At 37.8% G+C, this 27,249-nt stretch overlaps 8 protein-coding genes across 15 annotated transcripts; 6 read left to right on the top strand and 2 right to left on the bottom strand.

Moving 5' to 3' along the window:
* Positions 1 to 14: 14 nt before the first annotated feature.
* On the top strand, positions 15 to 2,106 carry LOC110225095 (GDSL esterase/lipase At1g28590). Its single transcript, XM_021013840.1, has 5 exons — positions 15 to 455; positions 706 to 921; positions 1,070 to 1,218; positions 1,349 to 1,625; positions 1,713 to 2,106. The coding sequence occupies exons 1-5, from the start codon at positions 188 to 190 to the stop codon at positions 1,970 to 1,972; spliced, it is 1,170 nt and encodes a 389-aa protein (XP_020869499.1). The 5' UTR covers positions 15 to 187; the 3' UTR covers positions 1,973 to 2,106.
* An 807-nt stretch (positions 2,107 to 2,913) lies between these two features.
* On the top strand, positions 2,914 to 4,958 carry LOC9329598 (GDSL esterase/lipase At1g28580). The gene is made up of 5 exons (XM_021013230.1): positions 2,914 to 3,323; positions 3,555 to 3,770; positions 3,944 to 4,092; positions 4,166 to 4,442; positions 4,524 to 4,958. The coding sequence occupies exons 1-5, from the start codon at positions 3,053 to 3,055 to the stop codon at positions 4,781 to 4,783; spliced, it is 1,173 nt and encodes a 390-aa protein (XP_020868889.1). The 5' UTR covers positions 2,914 to 3,052; the 3' UTR covers positions 4,784 to 4,958.
* A 4,950-nt stretch (positions 4,959 to 9,908) lies between these two features.
* LOC110224974 (GDSL esterase/lipase At1g28570) lies at positions 9,909 to 12,423 on the top strand. Of its 2 annotated transcripts, XM_021013226.1 has the most exons (5): positions 9,917 to 10,268; positions 10,882 to 11,097; positions 11,399 to 11,547; positions 11,632 to 11,908; positions 11,991 to 12,423. In XM_021013226.1, exons 1-5 carry the CDS (start codon positions 10,004 to 10,006, stop codon positions 12,269 to 12,271), a joined length of 1,188 nt encoding a protein of 395 aa, XP_020868885.1. In that variant the 5' UTR covers positions 9,917 to 10,003; the 3' UTR covers positions 12,272 to 12,423. The 2 variants fall into 2 exon arrangements, with proteins under 2 accessions (XP_020868886.1, XP_020868885.1); XM_021013227.1 differs by lacking the exon at positions 11,991 to 12,423 and having other exon boundaries at positions 9,909 to 10,268; positions 11,618 to 11,730.
* Positions 12,424 to 12,520: 97 nt separating this feature from the next.
* Positions 12,521 to 15,786, top strand: LOC9329597 (snRNA-activating protein complex subunit). 4 transcript variants are annotated; one of them, XM_021013225.1, is made up of 11 exons: positions 12,521 to 12,790; positions 13,033 to 13,319; positions 13,414 to 13,480; positions 13,581 to 13,633; positions 13,959 to 14,043; positions 14,233 to 14,321; positions 14,408 to 14,498; positions 14,605 to 14,697; positions 14,796 to 14,921; positions 15,016 to 15,276; positions 15,380 to 15,786. In XM_021013225.1, the coding sequence occupies exons 2-11, from the start codon at positions 13,102 to 13,104 to the stop codon at positions 15,653 to 15,655; spliced, it is 1,359 nt and encodes a 452-aa protein (XP_020868884.1). In that variant the 5' UTR covers positions 12,521 to 12,790; positions 13,033 to 13,101; the 3' UTR covers positions 15,656 to 15,786. The 4 variants fall into 4 exon arrangements, with proteins under 4 accessions (XP_020868884.1, XP_020868883.1, XP_020868881.1 ...); XM_021013224.1 differs by having other exon boundaries at positions 13,959 to 14,073; positions 14,608 to 14,697; XM_021013222.1 differs by having other exon boundaries at positions 12,522 to 12,790; positions 13,959 to 14,073.
* Positions 15,787 to 16,853: 1,067 nt separating this feature from the next.
* LOC9326845 (ras-related protein RABA1i) lies at positions 16,854 to 17,858 on the top strand. Its single transcript, XM_002893489.2, has 2 exons — positions 16,854 to 17,237; positions 17,307 to 17,858. The coding sequence occupies exons 1-2, from the start codon at positions 17,017 to 17,019 to the stop codon at positions 17,740 to 17,742; spliced, it is 657 nt and encodes a 218-aa protein (XP_002893535.1). The 5' UTR covers positions 16,854 to 17,016; the 3' UTR covers positions 17,743 to 17,858.
* LOC9329596 lies at positions 17,742 to 18,944 on the bottom strand. Its single transcript, XM_021013228.1, has 2 exons — positions 18,557 to 18,944; positions 17,742 to 17,992 (listed from the first exon to the last, which is right to left on the bottom strand). Exon 1 carries the CDS (start codon positions 18,892 to 18,894, stop codon positions 18,580 to 18,582), a length of 315 nt encoding a protein of 104 aa, XP_020868887.1. The 5' UTR covers positions 18,895 to 18,944; the 3' UTR covers positions 17,742 to 17,992; positions 18,557 to 18,579.
* A 17-nt stretch (positions 18,945 to 18,961) lies between these two features.
* Positions 18,962 to 22,575, top strand: LOC9326844. Of its 2 annotated transcripts, none has more exons than XM_021013218.1 (8): positions 18,962 to 19,491; positions 19,583 to 19,786; positions 19,887 to 20,372; positions 20,866 to 20,976; positions 21,324 to 21,509; positions 21,805 to 22,035; positions 22,119 to 22,239; positions 22,342 to 22,575. In XM_021013218.1, the coding sequence occupies exons 1-8, from the start codon at positions 19,102 to 19,104 to the stop codon at positions 22,458 to 22,460; spliced, it is 1,848 nt and encodes a 615-aa protein (XP_020868877.1). In that variant the 5' UTR covers positions 18,962 to 19,101; the 3' UTR covers positions 22,461 to 22,575. The 2 variants fall into 2 exon arrangements, with proteins under 2 accessions (XP_020868877.1, XP_002893534.1); XM_002893488.2 differs by having other exon boundaries at positions 19,884 to 20,372.
* Positions 22,576 to 22,632: 57 nt separating this feature from the next.
* LOC9326843 (transcription factor VOZ1) lies at positions 22,633 to 25,335 on the bottom strand. 3 transcript variants are annotated; one of them, XM_021013220.1, is made up of 6 exons: positions 25,229 to 25,335; positions 24,602 to 24,867; positions 24,314 to 24,463; positions 23,700 to 24,216; positions 23,021 to 23,603; positions 22,650 to 22,907 (listed from the first exon to the last, which is right to left on the bottom strand). In XM_021013220.1, exons 2-5 carry the CDS (start codon positions 24,830 to 24,832, stop codon positions 23,041 to 23,043), a joined length of 1,461 nt encoding a protein of 486 aa, XP_020868879.1. In that variant the 5' UTR covers positions 24,833 to 24,867; positions 25,229 to 25,335; the 3' UTR covers positions 22,650 to 22,907; positions 23,021 to 23,040. The 3 variants fall into 3 exon arrangements, with proteins under 3 accessions (XP_020868878.1, XP_020868880.1, XP_020868879.1); XM_021013219.1 differs by having other exon boundaries at positions 22,633 to 23,603; XM_021013221.1 differs by having other exon boundaries at positions 22,633 to 23,603; positions 24,314 to 24,415.
* Between the last annotated feature and the right edge of the window lie 1,914 nt (positions 25,336 to 27,249).

Raw genomic sequence — 27,249 nt, 5'->3', positions numbered from 1 at the left:
AAATTATGGGGAGGGTATTTCTTTCAAAGTAGCCTCAAAGTTGCAACTACTGCATCAAATATGAGGAAATGGACAAACACGGCAAGAGAAGCCCTTCTCTAGTGTCTCTCTACCTAAAACTTGATTATTATTTTTTCTCCTAGAAAATATATAGAAAGAGAAGGAGAGCAACCTTGGGGCCTCTCCCATGGCATCTCCAGATTCTCTTCTGGTGATGAAGCTCGTGAGCTTCTTATTATCTACTCTTTTGGTCACTTCTGCGAACTCGCAAACGCAATGCCGGAATTTCAAATCAATCATTAGTTTCGGGGATTCAATTGCCGACACTGGAAACTTACTAGGTCTCTCGGATCCTAACAATCTTCCTGCTTCAGCATTTCCACCATACGGAGAAACCTTCTTCCACCACCCAACCGGTCGTTACTCCGACGGCCGCCTCATCATCGATTTCATTGGTACGTTTATTTACTTAAGCTATGAGTGATTGTGATGAGTGTGTACGAAGTTGAAACCAAAAGAGTTCTTAATTATCTTCAGTTACCCGTACTTTGTTTTCTTCTCCTGGATGAATTTGCTTGAATAGCAAGTTTTATCGAATAAAACCTAAAATCATCTAAGGGTTGTTAAGTTTTTTATCTAAAAAAAAGAGTGTGGTTTAGGTTCCTCAACTTTCAGCACTCTCTCATGCTTTGGTTCTGTTCACAGCTGAGTTCTTGGGTTTTCCGCTTGTGCATCCTTTTTATGGATGTCAAAATGCAAACTTTGAAAAGGGAGTTAATTTCGCGGTCGCGGGAGCAACAGCATTAGATACTTCCTTTCTTGAGGAGGGAGGAATTCATTCTGATATTACCAACGTCAGTCTAAGCGTTCAGCTTAGGAGCTTCAAGGAAAGTTTGCCTAACTTATGTGGCTCACCTTCAGGTTGGGATGCTCAACTTTTTATTCTCTGTATTTGGTGTTTCATGTTTTATACTTTTATATGATCAAACTATCCAGATTTTATTTTCTTATATGCTTATATATATTGCTATAAGTTGTGTAATACTTGATTTTGCCGTTTTGTATTTAGATTGTAGAGATATGATTGAAAATGCTTTGATTCTCATGGGAGAGATCGGAGGAAATGATTATAATTTCGCACTCTTCCAGCGCAAAGCCATTGAGGAAGTTGAAGAGCTGGTTCCGTTTGTGGTCAGTGCCATTTCTTTGGCAATTAAGGTAAACATTCTTGATCATCAAGCCAGTTCCGGGAATGACTAAAACATATTTGTATCTACACTGATAATTAGTTTGTTAAGAAAAAAACATGTACATGTTACGTTATTTTGAAACTGATTGTTGAATCCAGGAATTGGTCTGTATGGGAGGAAGAACATTCCTAGTTCCTGGAAATTTTCCGCTCGGATGCTCAGCAGCTTATTTGACATTATACCAAACATCAAACAAGGAAGAGTATGATCCTCTAACAGGATGTTTGACATGGCTGAACGTTTTTTCAGAATATTACAACGAGCAGCTTCAGAAAGAACTCAACAGACTCAAGGAGTTGTACCCTCATGTCAACATCATATATGCTGATTACTACAACGCTTTGTTGCGCCTTTTCCCAGAACCAGCCAAATTCGGTTAGCTTTCTTGATTTACTCCACAGAATCTACACAACCAAGTCACTCATTTGATTCACTAATTGACATATTTTGTTATCCACTAAGGGTTTATGAACAGACCCTTGCCCGCTTGTTGCGGTTTAGGAGGATCGTACAACTTTAACTTTAGTAGAAGATGTGGGAGTGTAGGAGTTGAATACTGCAATGATCCTTCAAAGTATGTGAATTGGGATGGCATTCATATGACTGAAGCCGCATACAGATGGATATCTGAGGGCTTACTCAAGGGACCGTATGCTATTCCTACTTTCAATTGGTCATGCCTAAGCTCCGAGATTATGAATAAGAAGTCATTAGATACTTAGATTCTTGATGAAAAGCTGATACAAGGTTGTCTGAAAGTTTGAGAGACCAAGAGAAATATATTATTTCATGAAATGAAATGTTAGTAGTATATATTATTAACAATACTAAATGAAATGTTACATACATTATTTCATGCTTTACTAGTTCTTTTAAAAGGAATAAAATTAAGAAAATTAGTAAAATATAATCCTGTCGAAATAATGCCCAATTTTTTTATTTTTTCCCCCAATGGACCATTTAAGCTTCATGTAATGTTGTTAGGATTATCACTTTGTGTGAAGCCTAACTCTCATTTCAATGATAACATTAAAACCAAAGAAAAAAGAACTCTCGTTTCAATGATATATATTACAGTATCTTAGAGCATCCACAATGGGGTAAGTGTGAGTGTGGGTGTAAAATTTTTTTTATTATTATAATTTAAAGAGAGAGAGAAAAGAGAGAGAGAAAAAAAGAGAGAGAAAGAGAGAGAGTGTCTTACACCCGAGTGTAAAGTTACACCCGGGTGTGAGGAGAGAGACAACTTTTCTCTTATTTTCGATTACTTTAATAGTCACACCCGGGGAGAAAATGCGCCATTGCGCATGGCCTTACTATAAAAGAAACAAATGATGCTAAAATTAATGGAAAGCCAAAATAAAAGTCTCAGTGATGGGTCCAAGAGAGAGTGACGAAAGAGAGGAAACTAGACAGATACGACAGTAATGACTGATGAGAGTTGATCCTCGAAGATAATATTGGGATTTGCTCACAAGAATGTGTTGTGTGTCTTTTTGCTAAAAAGGCCAATACGAAAATCGTAGATAATTTGTTTCATCTACCACAGACAGTGTCAACCACTTTATCCTTGACCAAAAAAATAAATAAATAACTCAAATATCAATTTATACAATCAACGAATATCATTGTGCAAAACAAAACACAACCATACTGCATCCAATAATTGATCTTTTTTATCATTATTATTATTTTACCCTTTGTAGTGTGGCCAGGGGGGTATTTTCAAAAGACTATTTTGACAAATCAACATCACTATTAAAAAAGGATCTCGACGGAGACCAACCTCCGGCTCTCTGGCAATGGCGTCTCCCGACTATACTTTCTTGATGAAGCTCCTCATCTTCATCTTTTTATCAACTTTTATTGTCACTAACGTCAGCTCGGAAACTAAGTGCCGGGAGTTCAGATCGATCATCAGTTTCGGAGATTCGATTGCAGACACTGGAAACTTGCTTGGCCTCTCAGATCCTAACGATCTTCCTCACATGGCGTTTCCACCGTACGGAGAGACCTTCTTCCACCACCCAACTGGTCGTTTCTCCAATGGCCGCCTCATCATTGATTTCATCGGTACGTTAATTGTGTCCTTGGACTTTACTTAAGGTGTGAGTAAGTGTATGAAGGTGAAACCAAAAGACTTATTAAATTTCATCACCCCTTTCTTTGTTACTTGGTAAGCAAGTTTGATTGTGTAAAACCTGAAATCATCTAAATACAGAAACCATTAAGTGTGGTGAAGTCTTTATTGGTTCCTCAACTTACAGCTCTTTCATGTTCTTTTCTTTGGTTCTGTTCTCACAGCTGAATTCTTGGGTTTACCGCTTGTGCCTCCTTTTTATGGATCTCAAAATGCAAACTTTGACAAGGGAGTTAACTTCGCGGTAGGGGGAGCAACGGCACTGGAACGTTCCTTTCTTGAAGAGAGAGGAATTCATTTTCCTTACACCAATGTCAGTTTAGGCGTTCAGCTTCAGAGCTTCAAGGAGAGTTTGCCTAGCATATGTGGCTCTCCTTCAGGTTGGGATGATTAACTATTTATTTTCTGTACTTGGTGTTTCCTGTTTTATATGGTTAGAATATCAACACTTTTAGTTTCTGTAGTTGCTCTTCAAAAAAAACATTCGTTCTGTTTTGGGTTATGCTTAGTGATCTTGTAGAATAATGGCTTACTTTTTGTAATCTTGTTTTAGACTGCAGAGATATGATAGAAAATGCTTTGATTCTCATGGGAGAAATTGGAGGGAATGATTATAATTACGCATTTTTCGTGGACAAAAGCATTGAAGAGATAAAGGAGCTGACGCCCCTGGTGATCACTACTATTTCTTCTGCAATCACGGTAAACATTTCTCTTTTCATCAAATTCTTGATCTGCCTGGGAACAACGACTGACTGAGTATTCGATAGCACAGGAGTTGATCAGTATGGGGGGAAGAACATTTCTGGTGCCCGGAGAGTTCCCAGTTGGATGCTCAGTATTCTATTTGACATCACATCAAACATCAAACATGGAAGAATACGATCCTTTAACCGGATGTTTGAAATGGCTGAATAACTTTGGAGAAAACCACGGCGAGCAGCTTCGAGCAGAACTCAAGAGACTTCAGAAGTTGTACCCTCATGTCAACGTCATATATGCTGACTACTACAATGCTCTGTTGCGCCTTTACCAAGAACCAGCCAAATTCGGTTAGACTTCTTGATCCTTCTACTGAACTACACAAACAAGTACATAGACCAATTTGCTAACCGAGTTAGTTATGCAATCAGGATTCATGAACAGACCCTTGTCTGCTTGTTGCGGCTCAGGAGGACCGTACAACTATACCGTAGGTAGAAAATGTGGGACTGATATAGTTGAAAGTTGTAATGATCCTTCAAAGTATGTGGCTTGGGACGGCGTTCATCTGACTGAGGCTGCCTACAGATTGATGGCTGAGGGTATACTAAAGGGACCCTATGCGATTCCTCCTTTTGATTGGTCTTGCCTTAGCTCTGGAATTAAGAAGAGTGGGTCATCTGACGCATAGAATTCTTAGATGAGTACAACTGATACAAGTTGGTCAAAAAATTGAGAGAAAGTTTACTGATAAAAAACATGTATGTTCCTTAGTGCTTGTAGTAGATCATGTTCATGCATGTATTTGAGTATTTGACAATTTGTATTGTTGTTATGTGAAATAAATTTAAGGGTCAATTTGTGTAGAGACAAAAATGAGATAGAAAATTAGGTAATCAACATTATTGGTTTGTGGTCTTCAACAGAGATAAATAAAGCTAACAAATAGGCTTGAAGTTCAGAATATTTACGAAAAAACCACCTCTTTTTTTAATGATGCACGTGGAAGCAACGGTTTTGACTTTTTGGGAAACAAAAAAAGCAACTGACAGTTAATAAATGTTCAACAGTGAAGTAATAAATAAGACATTTGATTTATTGCAAAAACGTAGAGAACGAAAATGTATGTAGAGTTAGGCCTGGGCATATTAACCGGAACCGAATACCCGAACCGAACCGACTCGAAATTTTGCAATTCGGTTCGGGTATTGAGATTTGGTTTTAACCGATCGGTTCCCACTTTCAATATATTTCGGGTATGTCTTCGGTTTGGGTAAAAACCGATACCCGAATGGTTACTTTATAAACCCGAAATTAATACCCGATTAATACTAATCTACCCTAATTATAATTGTCAACATTACCCTATACTCGGTTCTTCCCCTTTCCCGACATTTATACCCTAAGTCTCTCTAAAAAAACCCTAAGCCTCTATTTTCAATATTCAATCTGGAATCTTCATCAAGAAATCGATCTGCAGTAAGTCTTCTCTCCTTCATCTGTTCTTCTTTCCTTCGTGTGTTCTTCTCGAATTGATGGTTGTTTGACTTAGGGTGTTTGTCGATTAGATACAATTTCGATTCAACCGTCTGTTCTTCTCTACTTCTCGATTCAGTCGTCTGTTCTTCTCTACTCTCTACTTCTCGACTGTGTTTCTTGTTGATTTTAGTATTTTAGAGTTTTGTTGATTATGAATTTCGATTTCAATCTGATTTTGATTGTTCTTTTCGTTTTGACTATTTTTATTAGATGGGTTCATCATCACTTCCAGAAGAAGATGTTGATGTGGATACGAATGCTGAAACTCAAGATACAGAAGATGATTTGAGGGCTCCTGAGAATCGAAAGAGAAGAAAAGAGTCAAAAGAAGCTTCAGGGAAAAGTTCTTCTAAGAGTAAGGGCAAGGGAAAGAGCAAAGAAGAGAGAGAAAGGTCGTATGTATGGGAGCATTTTACCAGATTGAAGGATAATACTAACAAATGTACATGTCACTACTGTGGGAAGACACTAGCCTGTCCTACAACATCAGGGACTTCAAATCTGTAGAAGCATCTGACATTCGCGTGCAAGCAATTCAAGGCTTGGCAAGATAGTGAAACGAAGAAGATTCTAAATCTGGATGGTAGTCATGTGATGGCTGGTAAGGTCTCAATTGAAGTGGTTAGAGAAGCAACAAATGAAATGCTTGTATTAGGACAGATGCCACTTTTATTCATTGAAAGCATAACTTGGAGACATTTCACTACCAAATGCAACATGTACAAGCCAGTTTCTAGAAGAACTGCAACAAGAGACATCTATGAGATGTTTGTGAAGCGGAAAGAAGATGTGAGGAAATGGATGCGTGCAACTAAGCAGAGGGTCTCTCTCACTACTGATATATGGACAGCTCACTTAACTGGTGCAAGTTATATGGTAATAACTTGCCATTTTGTTGATGCAAATTGGCATTTAAGGAAGCTGATCATAGGGTTTAAGTATGTGGCTGATCATAAAGGGTCAACAATTGCAGCTGTTTTGATGTCTTGCTTGGCTGACTGGGGTATAGTGAAGATCTTCACTATCACTTTTGATAATGCAACAGCCAATACTTTTGCTCTTCAGAAATTTGAAAGAGACTTCAGGGCAAAGAATGGGAATGATGCATTCATATTAGATGCTGAGATGATGCATATGCGGTGTTCTGCTCACATCATTAATTTGATAGTCAAAGATGGATTGCAGAAGATCAATTCCCATGTGGAAGCAGTTCGGAATGCAGTGACTTTTGTGAGATCTTCTACAAAGAGATTGATCTCATTTGATCAAAGGGTTGATGACTCTAATTTGAGTAGAGGAAGCTTACCTCTAGATGTCGAAACCAGGTGGAATTCAACCTATTTGATGCTCACAAAAGCGCAATTATTCAGAGAAGCTTTTGATCGGATGGAAGCTGAAGATAAGATCTACAACAACTACTTCTTAGAGATGGAAAAAGGCAAGAAAAGGGTTGGTCCTCCTACTTATTTGGATTGGGTGGAGATAGATAGAATGGTAAAGTTTCTGAACTTCTTTTATACTGCTACTTTAATTGTCTCTGCTTCTACATAGGTCAACTCATATAAGTGTTATGGAGAGATAGCTACAATAGAGAAGAATATGATACTATTGAGTCATGATCATGATGAGGAAATGAGGACTAGGGCTAAGGATATGAAAGAGAAGTTTGATAAGTATTGGGAGGGTTTTAAAAATATCAATAAGCTTTTGATTATGGCTACTGTCTTTGATCCGACTAAGAAAATGCAATTTGCTCAGCTTTGCTTTGATAGGGTCTATGGGAAAGATAGTCTAGATTCTAAAGAGTTGTATGATTCTACATATTTTGTGTTGACTAGTCTTTTTAAGGAGTATAGTAGCATGTTTCCCAAAGTCTCTGATTCATCATCGTCTAATACTGTTGGGAGCAATTCTGCTAGCCATGAACAAGCTACTGGATATGGTGAAGGTGAGTTAGAATATGCAAATGCTTCTCTTGGTGGTGGATTTGAAAGAATGCAGTCTGTTTATGATGAGATGGTTGATGAGATAGGAGTTCATGATGCAAGGGATGAATTAGACATGTATTTGAAAGAAAAGGTTGAGCATCCAAAGAGTAATATGTTTGGTAATGAGTATGATGTCATGGATTGGTGGAGGCGCAATTCTGGTAAGTTCCCTATATTATCAGAAATAGCAAGAGATGTATTTGCTATGCAAGTGTCATCAGTCGCATCGGAATCTGCCTTTAGTACAAGTGGACGCATGCTGGAACCAAGTAGGAGTTGTCTTAGTCATTACACCATTGAGGTTTTGATGTGCACAGACCAATGGATGAAGTCAGAGATGAAGTTAAAGGAGCAATATGCTATGAGTAATGCAAGTATATATGCTGACTTTGAGACACAAGATGAGCTGGAGAAAGGTTGGTTTTACTTTATTTCTCAATTATACTTGTAGCATTTTAGGTATTTACCTACTGATAATTGTGTTCTCTAAATGATTTTCAGAGTTTGGAGCATTAGGAGTAGGCGAGTAGCTCTACAAGACTCATACTCGGCTTTTTTTTGGGTAATAATCCTCAATCTTATGCAAATTTCTCTGTCTAAACTGTTTTTGGTATTGATGAATCTTCTTTTCCATGTAACAGGAACAATGGAACATGTTGTGTTTCTGATGCTTGTATGTTTCTGGTAACTTTAACAACAATTGAAATGTTTGTGTTTCGTTTCTCTTTTGAATTTAGACAATTACTAAGTTTATGTAACTGTTTTGTTTGGTTTCAATTTAGACAATGCATCAGTTTATCTATATGTTTGTCTTTGGTTTCAATTCAAACATGCATGAGTTTAGGATTGAGATGGTTTGTATAACCAGGTTTTGCATGTTTGGTTATTTTTGGTTACTTTTGGTTATTTTTGGTTACTAATTACCCGAATTGTACCCGAACCCGAACAAAATCTAAATATTTCGGGTATTCAACGGTTCTTAAATTAAATAGAATACCCAACCCGAACCCGAAATAGAACCGAACCGAACCGAACCCGAACCGAATTTTTAGAATACCCGAATGGGTCTCGACCCCTACCCGAATAGACCCGATACCCGAAAAAAAAGAACCGAACCCGAACGGGTACCCGAATGCCCAGGCCTATGTAGAGTGCTATTAATATTTATATACATATAAACACGTATATAGAGCGTTATTAATATTTATATACATGAAACCACATATATAAAGAGTTATTATTATTTTTACATTTGTAAATATTTAAATATAGATCTTCAAACAAATTTGGACATCCACGCAAACCAAATTTGGGCATCCACACAGATCTATAACGCAAAAATGCAGATCTAACTGAACTCTTGGAGAGATATCAAAGAATATAGATAAATAAAAAATATCCGGATTTTCCTTCACGACATAATGAATAGTATATACGGCGAATTCTCCGACGCATCAGAGTAAAATAGTATACACGATACAACAAAGTGACTAATATACACAACGAACCAGTTAAATCAAAATAGAGAAAAATTGAACAATAGTGTTAGAGGAAGATGATGAGACTTGAGAAAATGATGAACAGTAAATGAACATCCAAGAGATAATTTGACGTGTTTGTCTTATTTATTACGATGAAAACGCGTGGGGTCAGTTTAGGCAAAAAATTGGACTAAATATTACATTGTTTTAGACTCTATATTGGATTACCAAAAAACTAATTTTACCCAGATCCATAGTCTCTCACCCAATTATCTCTAAATTTAAAGGGTATTGTTGGCATGTTTCATGTATAGTCCACTTCATACGGAGAGTAAGTGAGTAACAAACCAGTGACGGCTTGGATAACTTGCAACTTCACCATCGACACTAATCGGGACTGTTGATCGTATAGTTAGGAAGCGGCTATCCCCTTTCTCCAAAACCCGGGCTCACACTCCATGGAACATGTGTAAAATCTTTTTCCATATTCCTTCATTTTTATTGATCAATAGACAAATCTTCCCACTACTCTGACTATTAATTTTCTTTCCTCTATTTCAATACATCCAACTTCCATTCTTTTACTCTAGTGATTAACCAATCACACCCATAATTAGAGTAATTACCCAAAATATGTACTAGATATCAAAATTGTACCTAAATCATTTCATTAACCACAACCCATTCATTGTGGTCCAATAGTTAAAAGATTCATTATCGAGTTTGAAAGTGAAGGTTCCAGTATTGCCACTATGATCATTATAAAGGAAAAAAACAAATTATCCCCATGAAGCTCATCCCTAAACCACATAAAAAAGATACTACGTCTAGTGTCTCCGAGCCAATAGTGTCTCTTTCCAAAAAAGTTATTTTGAAAAGTTTCCAATTAACCTCTGGCCTCTCATGGCTTCTCTGATCATGAAGAAGCTCCTGAGCTTCTTTCTAATTCTATCTACTGTTTTACTCACTATTGTGATCTCGGAACCACAGTGCCATAATTTCAAATCTATCATTAGTTTTGGCGATTCGATTGCCGACACGGGAAACTTGCTCGGTCTCTCGGATCCTAACAATCTCCCTCAGGTCGCGTTTCTACCGTACGGAGAAACCTTCTTCCACCATCCGACCGGCCGTTTCTCAAACGGCCGGCTCATCATCGACTTCATCGGTACGTTCTCTTTAGTTGAGGTGTGAGTGAGAGTGTGTACGAAGGTAGAAATTCAGATCTTAGTTGATACGATACGACCAGAGACTTTCCCGAAAAAATTACTTCCACAAATAAAAGTTCCAAAAAGTTTGGAGCATGTACTATTTTGGATTGGCATGACACGTGTTTAGGTCTAGCTCCATAGACTTTCTCTGGAGCATAATTGAATCATGGACTTGTAATATTATTTGGTTTCACCGAGCTTGAAAAACACAAATGAACAATGGATTTTAATGTATAAGCATAAAGCACTTACATATTATGTAATTTTTTTTGTTAATCTAAACGCCTAGCAGACAATGATCAATGTTTTCTGCTTCTTGTTGAAAATTTTGTGAGAAGAAACCAAAAGATCTTTGGCTCTTTCTTTGTCTTTTTTTCCTGATGTAACTCCTCCCCTGTTTTATTGTTTGTGTGTAACTCTTCCTTTAACTTCTTCTTGATACTTTGGCTTGAGTAGCAAGTTTGATTAATTAAAAGCTGAGATTATCTAAATACAAAACCATTAAGTGTAGTGAAGAAGCCTTATTGATTCCTGAATTTACAGTTCTTTTCTTTGGTTCTGTTCTCACAGCTGAATTCTTGGGTTTTCCGCTTGTGCCTCCCTTTTACGGATCTCGAAATGCAAACTTTGAGAAGGGAGTTAATTTCGCGGTTGGGGGAGCAACGACACTGGAACGTTCCTTTCTTGAAGAGAGAGGAATTCATTTTCCTTTCACCAACGTTAGTTTAGCCGTTCAGCTTAGTAGCTTCAAGGAGAGTTTATCTAGCTTATGTGGCTCTCCTTCAGGTTTGGAAGATCAACATTTAGTTTCTGTATTTGGTGTTTCCTGTTTTATATGATTAGAATATCAAATCTGATTTCTTACGCTCCCATCGTACCATACTAGAGTTATGAAATATTAGCAGCATGGAATAGTTTCTGGCGGTTCATTTTGGTTAAGAAGAAGAAAGTCACAACAAAAGTGAAGAAAAAAAAAAGTTCTGTTTTGAGATGTGCTTAGAGATCCTACCCGTTTTTGTTAAACTCCAAGATGCAATGAATCGAGCTCACTTGTAAAATAATGGTTTACTTTGTAATCTTGTTTTAGACTGCAAAGATATGATAGAAAATGCTTTGATTCTCATGGGAGAAATTGGAGGGAATGACTATAATTACGCATTCTTCACGGGCAAAAACATTGAAGAGATCAAAGAGCTGGTTCCACTTGTTATTGGAACCATCTCTTCTGCAATCACGGTAAACACTTCTCTTTCTGAATATAGCAGTCCAAAGTTTTGGGACTGAGTTGAGTTTTGAATTTTGGAAGCATAAAATATTCAGGAGTTGATCGGTATGGGGGGAAAAACATTTCTGGTGCCCGGGGAGTTCCCGCTCGGATGCTCAGTAGTGTATTTGGAAGCATACCAAACACCAAACATGGAGGAATATGATCCTTCAACCGGATGTTTGAAATGGCTGAACAAGTTTGCAGAATACCACGACGAGCAGCTTCAAGCAGAACTCAAAAGACTTCAGAAGTTGTACCCTCATGTCAACATTATATACGCTGACTACTACAACGCATTGTTGCGACTTTCTCAAGAACCAGCCAAATTCGGTTAGTAGACTTCTTGATCCTTATACTGAACCTACACAAAAAGATTTAATTTTCTAACCGAGTTAGTTAATTATCCAATCAGGGTTCATAAGCAGACCCTTGCCCGCTTGCTGCGATTTAGGAGGACCGTTTAAATTCACCTTAGGTAGGAAACGTGGGACTCAAGTACCTGAATGTTGTGACGATCCTTCAAAGTATGTGAGTTGGGACGGTGTTCATATGACTGAGGCTGCGTACAGATTGATGGCTGAGGGTATACTAAAGGGTCCTTATGCGATTCCTCCTTTCGATTGGTCTTGTCTCAGCTCTGAAATTAAGAACAATGGATCATCTGATACATATAAGTCTTTGATGAACAACTGAGATAAGTTGGTCAAAAAATTGAGACAAGGATACTGATAATATAACATGTATGTTCCTCGGTCCTGATCATTTGGATCATGCGTGTGTGTATTTGACAATTTGTATACAAGTTATATAATTAAATGGGCTACAGGCCCATATTAGACAAGGTAGTTGGGTTTGTTGATTGGCAGACGAATCAAATAAACCATCGGTTAACAATTGAACCGGGTTTTATTACAGATTCAGAGACTTCTTAATATCAGCTTCGACTCTTCTTCTTCTTCTTCTTCTTCTTCTTCCCCACGACGACGACGAGCTCCTTCGATTGATGACTGCAATAATCCTCAATCGCATCGCATAAAGCTAAACCCCAATCCTTTCTCCTTCTGAAACCCTAATTTAGCGTTTCCTGAAGTCGCAAAATTGAGTTTTGTTTTTTCAAAAATCGAAACCTAAAATCTCAATTCTGTGGGAAATTTCAAAGACTCATCAAATTCTCTTTTCACTGTCATCTTCGTCTACTCTCTATTCGACCCAGTAAGTTTGTCTTCCACTTTGACTCTTTCCAGCATCCATGGTCTCACGTTTTTTGAAGAATGATTTTGAATTATACTATTATGCATTCAATGGCGGTTTTTATCAATGTTTAATATAGTGGTGACATTGACACTATGAAGTATGAATGATGCTGATGGTTGTTCTTGTAGGTATCAATATTGACCTTTCTACTGTTATGCCTTGTAAGTAATTATAGTTTTTGTTTGGTGATTTTTGTTCAGAGACTGTAGTACATTTGGTGCTATCAGAGAGAGAGAGAGACAGAGATAGTGAAGAAAAACATAGCAAAAATGGAGAGTGATAGTGATAGCGAGAGCGAGGGAGAGAGCAGTGAACATAAGACCACTACTTCAGTGGTACCCAGAGGTGGCCCAATTTATCTGCCAAACATGGTTGGAAATATTTCTACCGTCCCTGAATTCAAGTCTTCATTTCTCAATGTACTACAGGATTTGGAAACTCATTTATCTCTGGAGTTTACTTCCTCTTCTCACCAATTTGATGTCTCGTACGTATTCTTGCATCAATTGGCTCTTTTCTTTATCTGTGAAAATCTGGTTTTATACATTAAGGTTATGTAATTGGGAGGATTTTTGATGCAGAACTGATAGTCTCAAGATTTATACAGAGGAGGAACTCACAGAGATGGCTATGAAGGAAGCCTTTCCGGTACGTTGCCAAATCGTTTATTGATTTGTTTTGCTCTTTTGCTGTCTTTTGAAGTGTGAGAACTTGGGTCTTGATGAGGTTGGTTCTTATTTCATTACAGGAAGATAACGTTTCCCAAAAGGATCTCGAACAATCTTTAGACGCTTCTCATCAGTAAGTATCATTTCCAGACTTTCTGTATTTTTCGATATAATGCTTCCCTTTGTGTGAATCCTTAGTAAAAACGAATTGGCATGTAGCTTCTTTCTATTAGTGTGCTTCAATGGTGGTTAAGTGTTTTTGTTCACAGTCTCAATTGGTTCTGGTTCAGCCGTGCAAGCTCTCAATGTATATCTAAAGTCCTGTTTTAGCTTAGTTATCGTGAAATATATATAAGTTTACAGGTTGTACATGATTAGAAAGCTTTGAGAGACACTGTAAGATTGACGTAGACAATTGTAGAACGATAACAAACAGTTACCTCCTCTGTATCCTGCAGTGAAAATCCATCAGCTGGGAGGGCAAAGAGGAAGAGGACAGTAAATAATACTGAGGTAAAGAAGAGGACAGAAAAGAAGACTGAGTTAAAGAAGAGGACAGAAAAGAAGACTGGGGTGAGTTTTTATGTAACATGGTCTTGGCATGGCTGGCAATTAGTTTCTTTTCCGTAGCTATTTGTGTTTAGGATCTCTTGATACCAAATTTACATGGTCCTGGTAATGATGGCTTTATTGCATTTTTCATGATTGATATGGTCAAATTTTTGTTTTCAGGAAGCTTATCTTGCCAAAGTCGAGCAGCTTGCTAAACTCAAACAAAAGCAGGAGGAGGATAAAGCAGCTGTGACACTGCACTGCTTCAGGTCTGTAATTACTATTGCATAGTCTGGTTTGTTGATGTACCTTGTCTCTTTTTTGCTGATGTTTCTTCGATTTGACCCTTTTTCAGCAAGACTTGTGAGACTGGTAAAGATGTAGCTGCACCTCCAGAAGGCTTTGAGCAGATGCAATCTCTTAGGTTCATAGATAATAATTACACGGCAAGTGATTTCCCCCTTGCAATGTCTTTTAGTGTTGATTATGCTAGTCCAAATTTTAAACTGCTTATGCATCCTGCTAAGTATTATCTTCTTCCTATTTAAACAGCAGGTGAAGCCATCGGACATCCAGGGACAAGTGGATCCGCTATTTCCTGAAGTCATTTTGTGTCTTGAGATTTATAACAGTCGCAAGGTTAAGGTACTGCATTGTTCTGTAAACCTCTGATGCGGGATATAGAAGATTGACTGAATTGATTGTCCCACCTTCTAACAATACTTGTATAATGTTTTGTTCAGACCCAAGAATTTTTGGTTCTAGGACGTCAAATGTTGACTGAATTGAAGGACAACATTCACTGTGCTACAGACCAGGTGATGAAAAAGGCTGGGAAGTATGATCCCTCTGGATACTTCCTCATAGAAGTAAGAATTCATCTGTTCATTTTCTTATCTTTTGACGATTAACTAAGTTTAATTCTTCTTCTCTGGTTTAATCAGATGTTTTTTGCTTGTCTAGGATGTCTTTCACAATGATTTAAGGAATCCCTCGGCTAAAGATTACAGCTATCCTATTTTAGATTGGCTTTGGAACTCGAAAGATGAGGCTCTTAAAAAATGGGAATGCGTTTTAACCGGCGAATTACATAAAAAGCAGAAACTGGTTCTAGGTGAAGCGAAATCTGTGGATTTACCTCGTTACCGAACTGCAGACATGCAGAGTACACGCTTCTGTGATATAAGATTCAGAGTCGGAGCTAATTATCTCTATTGTCATCAGGTAAGATCTTCTCTCTCTTTTTTTTTTGTTTCTTTAATTTCTCATCTTATGAAAACATTTCGCACAGACTCAAGATATTCACTGATTCAAAACCGTGGAACAGGGAGATTGCAAGCACACGATTGTGATTCGGGACATGAGGCTGAGTCATCCAGAGGACGTTCAGAGTAGAGCGGCTTACCCGATCATGTTTCGGCCTAAACGTAGGCTTCAGAAATGCGGTGTTTGCAAGATAAAGAGAGCTTCAAAGGTTGCAGTGGATGACAAGTGGGCCAACGAGAACACTTGCTATTTCTGTGATGTTTGTTTTGAGCTTCTACACTCAGAGGAAGGCCCACTTAACCGTGACTTCCCAGTGTATGATTATGTGTATGACTGAAGATGATCTTCTTGTTGCATAATATATAGATAGAAAGAATACGAAGAAATTGTTGTCGTTGCAAGAAGAAGACATGATGAATCTCGTCTTCTAAAATTAGAAAAAGGAAAAAAAAATCTATTTTGAAAAAATAGATTACATAATTTCTTATTTCGTATGCCAAAGCCTCTAAGCATCACTTATCTAGTACTCATTGTATAAGTGAAGTAAACTTTTAATAAACCGAACAACAAGGTTTCATTCTCAAGAAAAGCACACACGAGGAGGAGAAAATGGCGAGTCAATTACGTTGGCGGAGTATTCCCGGTATGAGAGGGAATACTGGCTTATAGTAGCAGAATCCGAAGTAAGTCTTTCATCTTCTTCTAATAATTGTCTCCATGCATGATTTGTTCCTCCTTTTTCACATATAATTATTAAACCTTAACCCTAGTTCTTATGGGATGGCGGCTAACTGATTATTTTGTTGATGGGCCTTAATTAGGGTTTCGATTGCGAGTATGAAAGTCCGGTAGTATAATCACTGGACTGGTTCCCTACGACTGTGAACGTCGTCGCCGTATTCCTTATCCTCTCTTGGTCAAGTGTTATGCTTTGTTGGCCTTCATCGTTACAAAATGTTCACATTTAATTTTAAAACTAAATGTAATCTCCTCTCTCTTTTATCAACATGCATGCATGCTCTGTTATATAAATTTTCTCTCTTCATCTGTCAGGGGACAAGGATCGGGCTCGATGCCCTAGTGAAGTTCAACAAGTCAATGAACTTTACGTCCTCTTAATACATTACTTTGCTTGCAAACGATCCAGAAGCCTTCCCCATTGCAGAAAACCTTTCAGGTTCGAGTTGATGAAATTGTTTTTGGCAGTTTTGATTTGACCGTCTCTATTGTTAGACCAGATCAAAATGAAGGTGACTTGCTGTTCAATTTTCTTTTTATACAAGTCGATCGAGTATATATATATATATATATATAATCAAATCTCACACTTGCTGACGGCCGAACCAACCAAAAGATTCAAACCGAAATGTTTATGTTTAGCCTTTGTCAAAAACTCTCATCGTTATTATGCGGTTGAAAATTAGAAATGTTTATGTTTAGCTAAATTCAAAGTAGAGGAGATTCCTTGAATTTCTGTTTTCTCTGGCTGTCTTCTCAAATATTCAAAACTCAAATTGGTGTCTTCTCCAATTTAGAAAACGTGAGAAAATAAAACTAATTTTTAGAACCAAAAATAAAAAGAAAACGCATTTGGGATTTTTCTCATAGTCATCCCAAGTTCTTGGAACAGCCAGATTCTTTTTCATTAATTAGTTATAATCGTCTCATAAAGACAAAGAGGTTTCTATCGGATAGAAAATGGGAGCATATAGAGCAGAAGACGATTACGATTACCTCTTCAAGGTGGTCTTAACCGGAGATTCCGGCGTCGGAAAATCTAATTTGTTATCTCGTTTCACCAGAAATGATTTCAGCCACGACTCACGTGCGACCATCGGTGTCGAATTCGCCACCCGTAGCATCCAATGCGATGATAAGATTGTTAAGGCTCAAATCTGGGATACCGCCGGCCAAGAAAGGTATTTACTCTAAACTTACTCTTAAAAGTTATTTACATTTGCATGATGATCGAGTATATTTGAAATTAGGTACCGAGCCATCACGAGCGCTTATTACCGAGGAGCCGTTGGTGCATTGCTTGTTTATGACGTGACGCGTCACGTAACTTTCGAGAACGTCGAGAGATGGCTAAAGGAGCTAAGGGACCACACGGACGCAAACATTGTGATTATGCTCGTTGGTAACAAAGCTGATCTTCGTCACCTTCGAGCCATCTCAACTGAAGAAGCTAAGGCTTTTGCAGAGAGAGAGAATACCTTTTTCATGGAGACATCTGCACTTGAAGCAGTGAATGTTGATAATGCTTTCACCGAAGTTCTCACTCAGATTTACAGAGTTGTTAGCAAGAAGGCTCTTGAAGCTGGAGATGATCCAACCACCGCTTTGCCTAAAGGACAAATGATTAATGTTGGAAGCCGAGATGATATCTCAGCCGTTAAGAAACCCGGTTGCTGCTCTGCATAGACACACTTCTCACTTTTTTCTTGTATTTTTATAATTCAACATTAACATTTTTCACTATTTTCCTGCAAATTTGTATACATTCCTGGAATTATCAGACAAACAAGGTTCACACTCAAGATTTTTTTGTTTCGTTTCTACTCTCTACAATCGCTTGCTTCGTGCTCTCTCTGCTTCTAACGATCGATAGACTTCGTAATGTACATGAAGATGTTCCTCTGTTGACTCGCGTCTCATGCTGCTTTTCCCCCATCTGCAAATAGAGGTTAAAACAGCCTCATCAGTTTATAGCATATGAGCGTGAAAGCCTAAAAATTGTGCTTCGCAATGTTTCTTAAAAAGCTTAAGACAGCAAAGAAAAAGAAGAAGAATTGCAGATTTTGAGTGCAAGACAAACATAGGAATTATCCAAAATGACTTAGTACTTGAGAAATGGACCTTCCATTTTCTGATATTTCAGGCTAATGTATTGAAACCAAATGCAAAAACAGACGAACATGGAACTAATTAACAAGATCACTTAGTATGTATTCTACAGATATGGGTAGCAAATGAACATAACCATCTTCGTTTCTTCCAAAAATCTGCATAAAGTTGGATTAATATTTAGCTCAAAGAAAACTAGATTCTGAGCTTAATCATCTATATAAGCAAACAAAACAGAGTCCATACAGATTTCGATATCTTAGGATCAAGCAAAGCGTAGACTAGAACAAACACGAACTTAGTTCCAATTCCCTAATCCTAAACTCATAATCAAGAAGAAATACTAAACCATAACAATTGAGATACTCTATTTGAACAAATCGAATCTCACCCGAAAAAAACGCAGATATTGAATCATTTTTCTTCATCGCGAGGCTTAGAACTCGATTGAAGAGAAGGAAGAGGATTAGATCCCTTGATGATCCAACCGAGTCCGAAGAAGACTCCTCCGGCGAGAATCGCAGTTCCCCAAGCGTGTGAGTACCATTTACTGTACTGCCGAATGGCGAATTTCCATTGCTCCCTTAACGTCGCCTGATCCGGATTCACCGACTCGGGCGGGTTATAATACGGTATCCTTTTACCCGAACCCGATCCAATCTCCGGCGTCGGTTTCTTCGCCGACGAAGAAGTGGTGTTGTTATCAGGGATTTGGCTCTTCTCCGCCATTGTCGTCGTCTAGATTCTTTTCTTTCAGATGTGAAATATTTTTTTTTTAACCGTCGTTCTCTACTCTATAGCCACTGACACGTGTCCGATTACCACGTGGCACTTTCTTGTAACAAAACGATGCCGTTTTATTGTTTCGTCTACCTCAAACGAAACCGGAAACCCCTTAGGGTTTAAGGGACTCACTGTGCTTTTATCTGTTCGTCAATGGCTTCTGTTTCTACTGCTTCTTGTTCTTCTTCTTCTTCACTTCTATTCCCCTCTCGAAATTTCGCATCTATTCCGTTGATTCCACTCCGGAGAAGCTCTGTGTCTTTCATTCGCGGTTATTCTAAGAATTCGTCTACGGAGGAGGACATTCTCCGTTTCGTGGCGGAATCCGATGGGAAGGCACTTCCTTGTGTGCGGACGTACGAGAATAATTCAGCTCGGCTTAGTCTCGTTGGTACTGTTGCTTTTGATCAGGCTTTAACCGCTGCTGCTGCTGACGGTGGTGAAGCCGCCGATGATCATCTTCGTGAAAATGTCCCTGTCATGGTGGTTGAGACTGTTTTTCCCGGAGGATCTGATCCTAAAGCTACTGTGTCAACAAGATTGGTCAGTTTTTCACCTTAGCTTTGTTCTAATTCATTGATTCTACATTTCAGAAATTGAGTTTTGACATTTGAGTGTAACATCTTTTGAACAGTTCTTGCCTACTAAGAAAGTTAAAGAGCGAGCTAAAAAGCTGCGGCGGTCTCTCTCTGAGGATCTTTCTAGTGGAGATTTGTCAAAGAACATACTTGCGATGACTTTTAGGCAAGTTGTTTTACGGCAGCTGTGGAACTTTCAGCTGGTGTTATTTGCACCTGGAGCTGAAAGAGAAATGGGAGAATTCGAAAACCCTCGAGAGGTTAACTTCGCTTTGATGTGAATGTTTCTAGTGATACTGGCCTTGCAAGTGGAAATTGATACTGATAGGTTCAGTTTTCTTATTCATTTCCTATCAGCAGGTTTCTACATCCTTCACTCTTAGCTCATCCGATGAACGGGTTATATCTGTTATTGCAGAAGTTATATGCATCTCCGCTCTTCAAAGCACCGAGAAGCATTTCCTCGATGATTATCTGGGAAAACTTAAATTTCCCTTTTTAAAGTGGTTAAATAAACACAAGAGGATTGCTTCAAGAGACTGCTCTGTTGTCCTGCATAAGTTATTTGATGATGAGCCGAATACCAACCTCTTGCTTGAATACTACCAGTCAAGGAAGGAAAATTTCAAACTTGAAGACACAAGGCAAAGAAGCCGGTGGTGGAACTTATCTGCCAATTCTAAATTGGAAAAAATCGGTGGCCCCGGATTTAGTAGTTGGGCAAGTGAATATTTACCTGCATATCGACTAGAAATTGATACTATAATACTTGCAGACTTAAAGCTTGAGGGCTGGAGAAAGTCCAGTGAAAATAAGTGGGAAGTTCTTCTAACTCACTCCCAAATGGTATCGACGTTTGCTCTTTCTTTATGTAACCTACCCATCTAGGGTTTTGTTCTTGATGCTTTGTGTAGGACTAGGAATTGCAGTGTTGCTCTCCCTTTATATATTTGTCTGGCTAGCAGTCTAGGTTATCATTTCTATACGTCTTAGTTGTTCATGGTTATATGATAATACGGACCTATGTTATATTGTTCTGTTTAGTGTAGATAAAGACTTTGAATATCGTTCAAAGTTGATGGATAGACCATCTTAGACAATGTTGAATCCGTCATAAGAGTAGTCATTCCTATTTACCTATACACACAAGGAGATGCTGATAGATTGCGTGGGAATTAAATCTAGCAAGATGAAAGGTATTATCAATCATGGGATCTGGTGCAATAAAATTTCTTGTACTGCTGCATTTTATGTGCTCTGTGGTGACTAAGGTGCTTGTTTCTATGCATGTTATTTCATGAGGCCCCTACATTCCTGACACTTGTATGAAACCCTTCAGGTTGGATTAGCTGAAGCATTGGACATATACTTTGAAGATATATATTCACTCCCCAGGAAACAGCTACCATGTGATGTTCCTGGAAATTATGCAAACTTACCCAGTGAAAAGGTAATGACTACTGCTCTGCTAAATTTTAGCCAATCTTTCTGATATGATAATTTGGTATCTGTTATTGTGTATGTAGTCAGAACCAATTGACAGTCCTCGATAAATCGCTGTCTCTATATAATCCGTATTCTCTATGATAACCACTTGCTCTGTTTAATCATGTGCTTCATTACGGTTGCCTGATGAAATATGTTAAATATATTTTCAGTCTGCAGAATATATTCATGTTTACTATTAGAGTTTTTACCATTATGTTGGAGAGTTAATAAGATTGGCTTAATTTTGGTAGCTTTTTACCTGTGAAACTTCTGTTCACTTCTTTGGTTTTGCTTATTCTCTATTGACAGAGAGGATTGTCTTTGTTGAAATTCATATCTGTCACCATGGCCAGTGGAATTCTTCTTCTTGCTGTGAGTGCTGCGGCCCAATTCTGTCTTCCTCATAAAAGCGAGCGGAAGTATCCTGGAAAACGCCAAGATATTTTATGGTTAGAGAGTGAATTATTATCTCATCAATCTTCAGATTTCTCTGAGGTATGGATTACCAAAACACTTGTATTCATATAGATTTGTAGGCCATCGATTGCACGTAGATATTAATAGTGATTTCTGCATGATTATGGACTCTCTATACTGAGAATGAGATCAACCTTAACCATGAATATGGACTTTCTATACTGAGAATGAGATCAACCTTAACCATGAATATGGACTCTATACTGAGAATGAGATTAACCTTACCATGAATCATTATTATTATTTTGGTCTTTTTTGGGGTGCTTTTTTTCTGTTTTTTCGAAAACTAAATTCTGAAACTTCAAATGAGTAGTTGGATTCATTCTGCGGATTACTCGTCAACAAGCTCAAGGATGCCTACAGCTGGGTAGGGGAGATCACACTGGAAAGTAGCATAGGTGCCTGGATTGGGGAAGTACCTGATTACTTGAAAGAAACCAGCAGAGCTAAGTCTGTTGAAGATCACATCGTTACAAGCTCTTCTCTTCTGGAAAAACTCAATGAAGACGCAAAGGCAGCTGCGCAAGATATCGCTACGTACCAGGTAATTCCAGTGAAATTGTGATGAATTGGATTCTTTTAAGTGGACTACAACTTCATCTTTGTTGATTTCTTTAATGGAAGCAGGTCGTTCTATCAGCTGAAGGTAAAATCATAGGGTTCCAACCGACAAGCCGGGTGGCTGTGAATCACTGGGCTGCTAATCCTTTAGCTAAAGAACTTTATGGTGGAAAAAAACTCAAGCCTGGTAACACCATGATTCTTCTTTCAATTCCTTAAATTCAATGATACTCTTATCCTTTTAAGTATATTTGATTATGATGGTGTTGTGTCATTCTTTGTGTTGCAGGGCTGATTGAGCCTGGTCTTAAGAGTCACCCTCCGAAAAAAGTAGTTGTGTTGGAATTGTTAATGTCTGTGAATTCAGATCGTCCTTTTGCATTGGTCAGACCATTATTGCCACAATAACCATAGCCAAGTTCCCGTCTCTTAGATGAAATTTTTACAAAATATGTAGAATATGATTTGATTGATCGCTTGTAACATTTCGCATCTATGAAATACAAATACCTTAAGCTTACTATTCTCATGATCAGTGAGAACGTGGTAACATGATTCTTGAAACGATTGAAACATAAAGTAAGGAAGATCACGATCTATGATCTCATTGAACAACACTGATACTCAAACTGTATTCCGCATCGGTTACATAATTTGTCATCTGCATTATATCGCAGAAGAGAGTCGAAAATGCATCAAAATATATAAACCGGAATGTCAGTAAATATGTCTTCACCTCCAAAGACTGAATCTTAAAAAGCAGTCTCCTTTGTCACATTTACTTTTCCTAACTCCAGGACAGTCTTCAGCATCCCCTTCTTGTTATATATACACAATCTCCATAGATAGAGAGAACTATAATATAAGAAAAGAAATATACGAGTCATGAAAATCCATTACTTTGCCCTACGGTATGTAGAAGCTTCTTCTGCTGCTGTAGTTAAATGGTAAGCAACAGCTTTTCAAACCTGATTTTTTCATTTTCTTCTCAGGGGATATAATAGTCGCTTAGATTTCCGACGAGATAGTTAAACTCTTCACCTACTCCATAGTCATTTGCCTGCTCTACTGTGTTCTGAACATTCCCGGTGGCGACTTTTGAGCTCACTTTTGGTTTTCCTTTGATGCAGCGTTTGTTGTTGTTGTTGGTGTTATTGGTATTGTTCTCTGGAGGGAACTCAGCTGTGAGTCTTCCCATCTGCTTCTGTAGATCAGCCACAGAGTCGTTTGAAACCTTGCCTTTTGAATTCTTCTTCCCGTCAACAAGCTTGAGCTCGAGCCTGTACAAGGCACAAGCATCGCACTTGTTGATCTCATATTCGTAAAGATGCCATTCGAAATGGTGCAGAGGCTGTGGATCCATGTAGTAAGATCTCTTCAGCCCTCCAAACTCGATCATGATCTGTTTGCGTGACTCGTGCCAACCGCGACCATTGTAGTCTGGTAAAGATCTTTGCTTCCTGTTCCCGCTCTCAAAGGCCCTCCTTGGCTTGTCAAAGAATAGCCACTCCCTTAGTGTCTCACTCTCTAGAACCGTGAGATCAAAGAGCTCTACAGTCACACCAGAAATTCAAGATTTGAGTATGATCAGCACAAGAATGGTGATCAATTAAACATATATGTGAATTCCAAGAGAGCAAAGCCTACCTGGAGCATTCCATGGAGATTTAGCAGTTGCAGCTCCTTCACATTCGGGAATACCAACGTCTTTCCCTCCAGCCTTTGCGCTAAGAGCAGCAAAAAGCAGACCGTCTTTTAGGCCGATACCTCCAGGACGCACCACCGGATTCATACCTGGTGGCCCTTCATTGAAAGCCAGTGCAGCGTGGAAGCTGCTGCAGTAATCCTGGAACCAATCGAATCCTTGAGCTGGCCTAGGGCAATCCCAAAGAGCACATTTTGGACCCAAGAATGCAGAGGGTGGAGGACAAATAGTCGGGATAAAATTAGAGATATGTATAGGACCCTCCACTACACCATAACTGGGACAATTGTTGAAACCACCATTGAAGTTTGGTTCAAACTCTTGTTGCAGATCAAACTGCTGATGATATTCCAAAGGAGCCGTTCCATCGAAATTGTTACCAGCTGCTAAGGACAAATCTTTGCAATGATCAACCAATGGTAATCCATGTTCTGACTTCCCCTGAACCAAATTGTATCCCTGAAAAATTTCACCAAAACCTCAGTACTTCAACACAATAATGGACTCCACACACAACTAAAGCACCATAAGAAATTGGTTGTAAAGAGCAACTCACCCTTTGGAAGACAGCAGCTTTTCCAGCTTCAAGATTCTGATCAGCAGGCTCGGGCTTGGGTGCAGCTAATTTGCTGGTAGCATCATCTTCCTCATCACAGAGCTGCAGCAGCCGACAAATGTCTGATGAGAAAGACCCCAGAGTACCACCCTGCTTAAGCAAAACAAAAGGACACAACTAACAATGACTAAAACAACAAAGAAAATAAACCCAGTTAACACACACAGACCAAAAACCACTCATGCAAGTCACAACAAGATAGCAACTTTGAAACAAAGGCAACCATACTTGTTGCAAAGAAGAAGCAGGAGAGGGCTCGTTGAGCTCAGACTTCCACTCACGAAGCATCTGATTCACTTGCTCCTCAAGAAGAGTAACATCAGTAGTCCTACTCTCTTTCCTCGCAAACTGAAGATCCAAAAGCATGCCTTGCAAATCATCAACACGGTTCTTAGCCTTATCCTTGAACAGCTTGTGAGAAGCAGATCTGCAATTAGTCTTTGATCGCTTCCCCGTCATAAGAAATCAAAAAAACTTCCTTCACACAAGATTCTCTGTAAAACATTCAAAATACACACTTTCACATCAGTTCTGCTTCTATAACAAACATTGATCACTCTAACCAAACCAATTTGAATCACTGACACATGCTTAGATTACAGTAAAATAAATTCCAAAAATCGATGAACCAACAAAAGCCCTAGCTAAACGATGAAGAATCAAAAGGATCGTCAAGTTTTTCATAGCGAATCTTCGAGGTTAATAGAACTAAACACCCAGCAAAAACACAGGTTACGAACACGAAATTGAATCATGCACAGAGTTAAAGAAACAACAGATCACAAGAACTAATCGATTCTGAAGCAAGAAAAAAACGACAAGAAATTTTGGAGGAACCCAGAAAATCAAACTTACTCTCTGTAGCAAACAACAAAGGCAAAGAGAAATTTGTTGAATGGGAAAAAAGAAGAAGAATAGTAATGAAGAAAGGAAGAGAGAGTAAAAATTATAAATAAAAAATGAAAGAGAGTGTCACACAAAATGAATTAAAAAAAATTCACAAAAAGAATTAGAGAAACGTTGCTGGATTCTCTTCTTCTCTCACCCTCCACTTTTCTTTTTCCTTTTTTTTTTATGAGCTAAATTCAATGAATTAATCTATGAGCTAAAAATTATCAATTTTTGGGGAAAGTTTCTGATAATTAATCATTATTTTGGAAAATTTGCCCTGTGTACTGTATATATACGAAAACATTATATACTGTATTTATTATGGATTCTTTTCTTTTTATTGTTCATGTTTTCTTTTTATGGCATTTATATTAAGAAAATACTAAATGAGCATTTAAGATTTATTATTTGTTGTATAAATAATTATTTATGGTTTTTTATTGTTTTCTAAACAAACTAGAGTTTAATTATTCTTTCCGTTTCACAAAGACTGTCGTAATACATTTGGGAAGCCGCCAAGAATTTTTCTAAAACCAGAGTTTGGATCACGATCCATAAGAAATAGTAATCCTGCGATGATTGAATCCAAGATTTAATCTGAAGCTAAACAAAATTTATGCATGCGGGAAAAATAAGACAAACACCTAATAAGAAAATGTAAGATATATCATTTGAAAAATAACTAGAAAATGTTAAGACCAATGTGTAGGGAGGGGAGTGGTTTGCAATTTTGCATAGTTTGTAGTCGTATGAATAAAATAAATAAATACGATTCATCATTCATGATAACCTTTCTTTCGAGAAAGAATAGTTTGTTGATAAATTGACATAGACTTTATGATAGTATCGTAGTATAACCACGATAAAGACTTTTGAATATTGAAAGTGTAACGTATTTTCATGAAAACGTCAACTAGATAGATAGATAACCGTAATTTTGGTTGCGTTTGACATTGGTCATTTCTAAACAAATTGTTTTTCTTATTTCCTTTCAATGAGTTTTAACAAAAGAACTTTTAATGAGAATTTTTTTTGTACCTAATGTAAATTTGCAGGACTTGCATTACTTTTGGAGGAAAAGCAAAGAAGCAAACAAAGGAATCTTGGGTAGAGAATTTGGACAAGTGTTGTGAATACTAGTTAAAATTATTTTCTTTTACGAGAAAAGAAGGAGATATTGGCAAGGAAGGAATATAACTAGCTTTTCTCCACTATGTTTTTCCATATTCCTATTTTGTGATGCTCATCAATTTTCATCTACTTTCAATTTCATCAATGGTCATATTCTATCGTTCTTTATGTATTATTCTCATTTTGAAATACATATCGGTCGTCGTATGAACTCTAAAACAAACTCAAATTCATCTTCTTAATTAGGTTATAAAAAATAATATCTCACTAATTTAAACATACAAATTATTGACTGAATACGATTATATTTTAATCACAGTTAAATAGCCATATTGACAACATTTTCTTTGAGTGTGTATAAGTGAAAAATAGTATGCTCCTTACATCAATCATATCCCTGGTTGGAATAGATCGGTCCACCACTTCACTTTATCTTAAATCCGGGACCAAATTAGTAACAGTGGACAAGTATAGGTTTTATTTTTTTGATCATAGAGTTGAGATGGTTTGCTGAATCTAAATTTCTTCTCTTTTCATACAAAAGGTCTCCAAGGTGAATAAAGTTACAGATTTTTTTTTTCCTTTTTCTTAAAGGTCTCTAAGGTGAATGTCTCTAGTCGATGGAATAAATTTTGATCTTTTGTGTTCACCATAATAAACTTCTATATCATGTGTGACAAAACATCCATCGCGAATACAAAAGAAGCTAGGGACAAGAGTGGTTCCACTAGATGATGCTCAACGTCGAACCAATACTTTAATGGTAGAAGAAAGCATGTGTCCTCCCATGTTGGAAACGAACAAAATGATATTTATCAACTTGTTACACTCTCGCGGATAAATTATCTACAAAA

This window comes from Arabidopsis lyrata, assembly GCF_000004255.2.
Source record: "Arabidopsis lyrata subsp. lyrata unplaced genomic scaffold ARALYscaffold_1, whole genome shotgun sequence".
Taxonomy (NCBI): domain Eukaryota; kingdom Viridiplantae; phylum Streptophyta; class Magnoliopsida; order Brassicales; family Brassicaceae; genus Arabidopsis; species Arabidopsis lyrata.
This window is presented reverse-complemented; position numbering and strand designations above follow the sequence as displayed.

Bases quoted from the DNA above. Each gene is read 5' to 3' on its own strand.
- LOC9326843 (XM_021013219.1), bottom strand. From the start codon at position 24,832: ATGACGGGGAAGCGATCAAAGACTAATTGCAGATCTGCTTCTCACAAG. The intron at 24,217-24,313 runs GTGAGTTGCTCT...GAAATTTTTCAG, and splicing joins AAGCTGCTGTCTTCCAAAGG to GGATACAATTTGGTTCAGGG. The intron at 23,604-23,699 runs GTAGGCTTTGCT...GTGTGACTGTAG, and splicing joins ATCTCCATGGAATGCTCCAG to AGCTCTTTGATCTCACGGTT.
- LOC9329598 (XM_021013230.1), top strand. From the start codon at position 3,053: ATGGCGTCTCCCGACTATACTTTCTTGATGAAGCTCCTCATCTTCATC. The intron at 4,093-4,165 runs GTAAACATTTCT...TCGATAGCACAG, and splicing joins CTATTTCTTCTGCAATCACG to GAGTTGATCAGTATGGGGGG. The intron at 4,443-4,523 runs GTTAGACTTCTT...TTATGCAATCAG, and splicing joins CCAAGAACCAGCCAAATTCG to GATTCATGAACAGACCCTTG.
- LOC110224974 (XM_021013226.1), top strand. From the start codon at position 10,004: ATGGCTTCTCTGATCATGAAGAAGCTCCTGAGCTTCTTTCTAATTCTA. The intron at 10,269-10,881 runs GTACGTTCTCTT...CTGTTCTCACAG, and splicing joins GCTCATCATCGACTTCATCG to CTGAATTCTTGGGTTTTCCG. The intron at 11,098-11,398 runs GTTTGGAAGATC...ATCTTGTTTTAG, and splicing joins CTTATGTGGCTCTCCTTCAG to ACTGCAAAGATATGATAGAA.
- LOC9329596 (XM_021013228.1), bottom strand. From the start codon at position 18,894: ATGGCGGAGAAGAGCCAAATCCCTGATAACAACACCACTTCTTCGTCG.
- LOC110225095 (XM_021013840.1), top strand. From the start codon at position 188: ATGGCATCTCCAGATTCTCTTCTGGTGATGAAGCTCGTGAGCTTCTTA. The intron at 922-1,069 runs GTTGGGATGCTC...TTTTGTATTTAG, and splicing joins CTTATGTGGCTCACCTTCAG to ATTGTAGAGATATGATTGAA. The intron at 1,219-1,348 runs GTAAACATTCTT...TGTTGAATCCAG, and splicing joins CCATTTCTTTGGCAATTAAG to GAATTGGTCTGTATGGGAGG.
- LOC9329597 (XM_021013222.1), top strand. From the start codon at position 13,102: ATGGAGAGTGATAGTGATAGCGAGAGCGAGGGAGAGAGCAGTGAACAT. The intron at 14,499-14,604 runs GCAAGTGATTTC...CTATTTAAACAG, and splicing joins TCATAGATAATAATTACACG to CAGGTGAAGCCATCGGACAT. The intron at 14,698-14,795 runs GTACTGCATTGT...TGTTTTGTTCAG, and splicing joins ATAACAGTCGCAAGGTTAAG to ACCCAAGAATTTTTGGTTCT.
- LOC9326845 (XM_002893489.2), top strand. From the start codon at position 17,017: ATGGGAGCATATAGAGCAGAAGACGATTACGATTACCTCTTCAAGGTG. The intron at 17,238-17,306 runs GTATTTACTCTA...ATTTGAAATTAG, and splicing joins GATACCGCCGGCCAAGAAAG to GTACCGAGCCATCACGAGCG.
- LOC9326844 (XM_002893488.2), top strand. From the start codon at position 19,102: ATGGCTTCTGTTTCTACTGCTTCTTGTTCTTCTTCTTCTTCACTTCTA. The intron at 19,492-19,582 runs GTCAGTTTTTCA...TCTTTTGAACAG, and splicing joins CTACTGTGTCAACAAGATTG to TTCTTGCCTACTAAGAAAGT. The intron at 19,787-19,883 runs GTTAACTTCGCT...ATTTCCTATCAG, and splicing joins AATTCGAAAACCCTCGAGAG to CAGGTTTCTACATCCTTCAC.